Source organism: Myotis lucifugus, unplaced genomic scaffold (genome assembly GCF_000147115.1).
Source record: "Myotis lucifugus unplaced genomic scaffold, Myoluc2.0 scaffold_4, whole genome shotgun sequence".
Taxonomy (NCBI): Eukaryota; Metazoa; Chordata; class Mammalia; order Chiroptera; family Vespertilionidae; genus Myotis; species Myotis lucifugus.
In genome coordinates, this window is record NW_005871052.1 from 10503957 (window position 1) to 10510967 (window position 7011).

Below are 7011 nucleotides of genomic sequence, written 5' to 3' on the forward strand. Positions count from 1 at the left end.
CTACATATTTTACTTCATAGATTCTAGGTCTGTGTCCTCAAACTTGGTCTGATTTATGTACTGATGTATCCCAAACTCCTCCAATAGTAGCTGGCACACAGTAGGTCTTAAGTAAAGCTTAAATAAAAATACATCAAAAGGACCTAGAAATTGTCTTAGGCTCAGAATTACTGTTCAATAAGCGGATTCACTAGTGGTGCAGATACATTAATTATAAGACTTCCACAAACCCTTTCCTCCTTTAAAGATGGTGATTAAAGTTAACTGGCCTAGAAGTAGTCTCCATTTATCAATCGTTGGTCAATGAAGAGGTTTCAGAGAAAATACTACAATTATCAATCAGCAAAAAGGAGGGGGGGCCACAAAGGAAAAATTTAAGCGGTATCTTCAGTGGGGCAATCCCGGGCTAAATGCCCAGACTTTCCGCAGCGATAGCACTTCATCTTCATTGTCTTGGGACAGTTGATGATCATATGGCCGTTCTTGCCACACCGGTAGCACTTGATTTGGGTGCAGTCTTTCTGAATGTGACCATATTCACCACAAGAGTAGCACTTCTGCTCTTCCTGACGGTCACAATCACGAGCCAGATGGCCTGGTTTGCCACAAGTGTAACAGCACTGCTCTCTTGAACGCGTAGGCTCGACACAGTCTTTGGCGATGTGGCCACTTTTCCCACAGTTGTAGCAGATGTTCTCGTGAAGGTCACAGTTCTTAGCGTGATGACCAGATTCACCGCAGCGGTAACAGATGTCATACAGGGTCGCAGAACTGTACTGACAACCTCTGCCACGGCCTCCAGCTCTTCTCCCTGGAGCTTGTTCCCCTCTAGGGCATCCCCGGACCCAGTGGCCAGAGCGTCCACACTTGAAATATTCCTTACTGCTCATGGTTATAAGAAGATCTTATAGTGAGCCGGTGTACCACTGCCCCAGAGGTTCCCACACAGCGCCCCTTAGTGTGACTTAGAAAGCTGTGGCTGTTTTTCTCGAGGAGCTTCCATGACGTCACACAAGGCTTGCGCACAGCCCCATTCTTGTGTCACGGGAGTTCCAACTGCTATTGCCTCCTGACTTCCTGTCTTTGAAGCCAAAAGCACAGGAGTGCCGTTTTCCATTTTTTTTAAAAAAATAAAAGCTTGGGTCATTAAGTTTGAGTTTGATTCTTTCCCTGTTCAAAAAATGTGATGGGTAGGGTTTCTTATAATTAAGACTTAAGCCTTCTTTGTGGTCTAGTAGATGACAAGTTTTTATGTATGTGCTAAGGACTTAGGAAAAATATGTGAGAGATGCATCTAATCCAGTAAATGAAAGAAACAAATTATAACCAATTAGAGTAACCCAACATTTTTGTTTTAAAAAATAAAATACAAATATCCATAAAGATGAGATACATTAGATAGAAAAAAATCTGTAAAGTGCTGCAGTGAGAACATTTACTCATAATTTATACAGTTTTATTGCAGTAATCTTAATTTTCAACATAATCAACACCATTTAAGTTATTAAACATAACATGAGTGGAGCATTCAGTATAAAAAAAACCATTATTACTGGGGAAATGAATTATAAAACTATAATTTACATATTGGACAGATTTCCTTTCTGTTTTCCAAATTGTTTATATCTTATACAAACGTCATAAAGATTTGTGAATATGTTTTCCATTCTTATAGATAAATAAATATGGAAAACTAGACACTGAAAAATCAAGTAAAGCTATTTGAGGGTTATATTATTGAATATGATTTTTTCCTTATTTTTCTTCTTTGTGCTTTACAATTTTGAAATGATTTTGGGTTGTGTAATTTTTAAAATTCACAATAAATATTTTTCTTTAAGTTACTACTTAGCTATATGATTTGTATATGAATTTTTTAGACAGCCAGTACAAATATATTTGGTAAAACACAGACAAAAGAATAATGAATGTAGTAGTTGATCTTTATTTTCAATATGACTTGATTGGGATATGCAACTGGTTCCATAAATGCAATGACAAAGAAAAACATTTTCAAAAATTAAAGTTTAGAGCCAAAGAGCATGAGTAGTCCCCACATAGAGTGATGAAATAAGTCTTATTACTAAACAATTAAATGCTATTGCATGAATGATTTCAAGAGGTAACAATTCTGTGGTTCAAAATTTGATATATGCTTATAATTAACCTCATCACTTATCATGTTTAAATCTTCCTTTAAGTTTATATTTTTATTAAATTAATACATGTCCATAGTATATAAAGCATTGCTTTTTCAAGCAGTTTTAACTGAGGCATGAAGTAAGAAATCCATTCTCTCTCTCCCTTTGATATATATTGTGGAAGCTGCAGATCAATTTGGGGAGTATTACCCCAACAATATTAAGTCATCCTGTACATGAGCACAGGATATTGTTCTATTTATTTTTATTTAATATGTTATAAAACACTATGCAGTGTTTAGTGTATAAGTTTCACACATCTTTTGTTAGTTTTGTTGTTAATACTCACTCGAGAATATTTTTCCACTGATTATTTTTTGAGACAGTGGAAGGGAGAGGGAGAGACAGAGAGAGAAAAACATCGATGTGAGAAAGACACATTAATTGGTTGCCTCCCACCAGTGCCCGAACCAGGGGCGGGAATTGATCCTGCAACTGAGGTATGAGCCCTTGACCAGAATCATTGAACCTGGGACACTTCAGTCTGCCTGGTGGATGCTCTATTTACTGAGCCAAACTGACTGGGCTCTTTTGTTAATTTTTTTTAAGGATTTCATTCTTTTTTATGCTGTTGTAAATGGAAATTATTTTTCTGATTTCATTTTTGGGTTATTTTTAGCATATAGAAAGATAATTATTTTTGTATGTTGATCTTTAATTCTGAAGCCTTGCTAAACTGAACTGATTTAATAGTCCCAATAGTTTTTTAGAGGATTCCTTAGGATTAGAAATTTCTGTATTCAAGACTGTATCATCTGAAAGTAGGGATAGTTTGATTTCATCCTTGGCATTCTAGGTTTCTTTTATTTCACTTCCTTGCCCTCACTAGAAGTTCTGTAAAATGTTGAATAGAAGTGATAAGAGCAGTCATGCTTGTCTTGTTCCTGATCTTAGGGGGAAAGCTTTTAGGCTTTAAGACCATTAGTATAATGCTAGCCATGGTTTTTTAAATATACATACTCTACCAGGTGAGGAAGTTCTTTTCTATTCCAAATTTGTGGAGTGTTCTTATCATGAAGGGTTGTTGAATTTTGTCAAATGTGTGTTTTTTAATCTTTTGAGATTGTCTTAACTTTTTGTATTTGCTAGAACCTCCAGTATATTGTTCAACAGAAGTTGTGAGTATTGGTCATCCTTGTCCTGTTTCTGATCTTAAGGGAAAAGCTTTCAGTCTCACTGATAAGTATGGGGTATATCTGCTCTCAACCCCACCACCAAAAAACAACCAGGTGTAAATATTTCACAATCTTATTCAAGGTTTGTTTATGTAGCCAAACTTTATACCATTTTAAAAATTACATTGGGTGGATAACCAAGATAGCAGTGTAGGTAAATGTCTGTACTTACAGCCTCCCACAACCAGATAAAAATTACAACTAAAATAAAGAGCCAGAGGATAGAAAATGGCAGCCAAATAGGCAGCAGTGTTGTGCACCTCCTCTTAGGGCCAGGCCAGAAAAGCAACTAAATCAGAGAACATCCACCCTGAATTAATAAATTAGACACAGCTGAGGAGACAGTTTTCAATAAGGAAGGGCAGAGTTTGCCTAGAAAACACTGCTTGCCAGCCATAACCCACATGGAACCACCACCATGCCCTGGCAGTGAGTGGTGCAGTACCTCCCGGTAGGCTCCCAGAGGTCTGCAGGGTTCGGGCCGCAAGAGTGAGCTCCTGAACCAGGCCTCCTCACCAGCCGCTGGGACCCAGCATCCTAGAATCCCACAGTGAGAGCAAGCCAGGTGGAACCCTGTTCCTCACCACCACCCTGGACCCAAGAACCATGCTGCTAGCCTGACCCAGAGCCACGCTGCACCCGCTCCACCCCCAGCACCAGGACTTGCTGTCGAGGCAACCCAGAGCAACCCAGGACACACCATAGGGGAGCTCTGACTGTGCAACCCAGAGCAACCCATGCCCATTCCACCCCAGCATCCAGGATAGTCCTGCAAGGGCCATCTGGAACAACCCAATGTGCACCTCACTCTGGGTAACATGGGAGAGCGATCTGAGTGACACAGGGCAACCTGCCCAGGCCCCATGCTGAGGAGGGGTGAACTGGAGCAACCCAGCACAGGTCTCACACCAGGCTACAAGAAAGCCAGGACTGTGTGACCCAGAGCAACATGCACCTGCTTCTCCCTGGCCCCTGGGAGAGTCTTGCAGGAGCTACCTAAAGCAACCCAGCACATGCCTCACGCCAGGCCATGGGAAAGTATTGCCAGGGTGACCCCAAGCAAGCCAGTGTGCCTAGCCAGGGGCCACAGGACTGTGCTACAAGTGCGCTGCCAGAGGATGTCAGGGCTGCACAGTGAATTGCATGTCAGAGGGCTCTGGGTACTCACAGGGAGTCATACATCAGAGGAACTGTGCACCTGCTCCCACTACCCTGAGCATCTGAAGCAGACAACTGAGGGACCAGATGCATGGGAAAAGGGAATAAAATGCAGAAGAGACAATATAGGTGTGAGATTCAAGGCAGACCCAGCCTTATAGGCTAATGATTTCTGGACCATTGCCCTGAGAGTTATTCAACCTCCCAAACCCCAAGCAGTGTGCCCAGGGTCAGAAAGAGAGAGCAAAAATGGGAAGAAAAAGAAACAACCCCCAAAGGAAAGAAAAGGAGTTGACAGGAAAGGAACTAAATGAAACAGAGGCAAGCAATAGGTAAGAAAAAAGAATTCAGAGTAAGGATCATATAGTTCCTAAACCAGCTAGATGAGAAAATCAACTTATGTAAGAATCAAGAGGAAATCAAAAGTGATAGGGCTACAATAAAAAACACAATGGAAGGTTCCAACAGTAGACTAGGAGAAGCAGAGAACCGAATTAGTGAGTTAGAAAATAGGGCAGAAAAACACACCCAACCTCAACAGCAATTGGAGAAAAAAAAATTAGAAAGTAGGAAGAGAGGCTAAGGGAGCTTTGGTAAAACATGAAATGAAGTAATATACGTATAATAGTGGTGCCAGAAGGACAAGAAGAGGAGCAAGGATTAAAAAACTTATTTGAAGAAATAATGACAGAAAACTTCCCTAATTTGGGGAAGAAAAAAAGACACAAAACACACAGAGTCCCGAACTATATGAACCCAAAAAGACCCACACCATGACACGTCATAATTACAATGGCAAACATTAATTAAAAAGAGAGAACCTTAAAGGCTACAAGAGAGAAACAGAGAGTTACCTACAAAGGATCTCCCATTAGATTATCAAATGATGTCTCAACAGAAACACATCAGGCCAGAAGGTAATGGAATGAAGAATACAAAGTGATGCAAAGCAAGGGACTGAATCCAAGAATACTCTATCCAGCCAGGCTATCATTCAAAATTGAAAGGGAAATCAAGAGCTTCAGAGACAAAAAAGGTCTAAGGGAGTTTATTTCCACCAAGACAGCAATGCAAGAAATGCTAACAGGACTGTTGTAAAAAGAAGAAATAAAAAGGGAAGAAGGAACACAGACATAAAGAGCAGAAATGACTACAAACAAGTACCTATCAATAACAAACTTAAATGTAAATGGACTAAACGCTCCAATCAAAAGACATAAATTGGTTAAATGAATAAGAAAAAATGACCCATATATATGCTGTCTACAAGAGACCCACTGCAGAACAAAGGACTCACACAGACTGAAAGTGAAGGGATGGAAAAATATCTTTCAGGCAAATGGAAATTAAAGAAAAGCTGGGGTACCAACACTTATATCTGACAAAATAAACCTCAAAGTGAAGGCCATAACAAGAGATAAGGAAGGCCACTTCATAATACCAAAGGGGTCGATATAACAAGAGGAAATAACTCTGGTAAGCATATATGCATCCAATTGAGAAGCACCCAAATACATACAAAAAAAAAAAAACTTCTAGAAAATATCAAGGGAGAGATCGACAGTAATACAATCATAGTAGGGAAATTTAATACCTAATTGACATCACTGAATAAATCTTCTAGACAAAAAATCAGCAAAAAAAAACCACAGCAATCCTAAACGAATCACTAGATCCGATGAACTTAATCACCATCTTCAGAACTTTTCACCCCAAGGCCACAGAATATACATTCTTCTCAAGTGCACATGGGACATTTTCAAAGATAAACCACATATTGGAACACAGGCAAGCTCTCTTAAAATTCAAGAAGATTGAAATCATTTCAAGCATCTCCTCAGATCACAATGGCATAATATTAGAAATAAAATACAATAGGCGGCGGCATCTGCAGTGGCTGCGGCGGCGGAGGAACGGGGCGGGCCATGGCAGTAGGCGGCGGGGAGGTGACGGAGAGAGGCTGGATGGGAGCGCAGAGCCTGGATGCTCGCGGGTGGTCTGGGCTGCTGACCGCACACCCGAGCTTGGGGCTCGAGGGCGGCGTTGGGCGGCGGTGGAGCGCCAGGCAGGTGAGTGTGGGTGGGAGCGGCGAATCGGATATGCGGCGCGGCTGCTGGGCGGGCGCGGCAGGCGGCCACAGCCGAGGGTCCCCCGAGCCAGCCGGCGGCGCGCTCTTGCTGGCCGCAGCCTGTGGTGCCGGCGACTTGGTTGCCCGCGCCGCGGTTCCTCCCGGCTCGGAGGAATCCCGCCCGCCGGCCCGTGGGGGCGCCTCAATCGACTGCGGCCCTCCCGGCTTCTCCAAGGTGAGCGGCGCTGCCCGGCCTCCCGCGGCGGAGACGCCGCTGGGCGCCCCGGGCCACCGGCGCAGCGGGTCGCGTTCCGGACGGGCGTCTGTGTGGAGAGGGTGTCCTTGACCCCGCGTCTACGCGGCCAGCTCCGGAGCCTCCCGACTTGCGGGTGCCTTTTTGCACAGAAGT

General features: G+C 42.6%; 1 protein-coding gene across 1 annotated transcript; it reads right to left on the minus strand.

The window, feature by feature from the left end:
- Window positions 1-250: 250 nt before the first annotated feature.
- ZCCHC13 (zinc finger CCHC-type containing 13) lies at window positions 251-890 on the minus strand. Its single transcript, XM_006082853.2, has one exon. The coding sequence runs from the start codon at window positions 888-890 to the stop codon at window positions 375-377; it is 516 nt and encodes a 171-aa protein (XP_006082915.1). The 3' UTR covers window positions 251-374.
- Window positions 891-7011: the final 6121 nt, after the last annotated feature.

What these genes read in the sequence shown, in the direction of transcription:
- ZCCHC13 (XM_006082853.2), bottom strand. Translation starts at nt 890, where the DNA reads ATGAGCAGTAAGGAATATTTCAAGTGTGGACGCTCTGGCCACTGGGTC.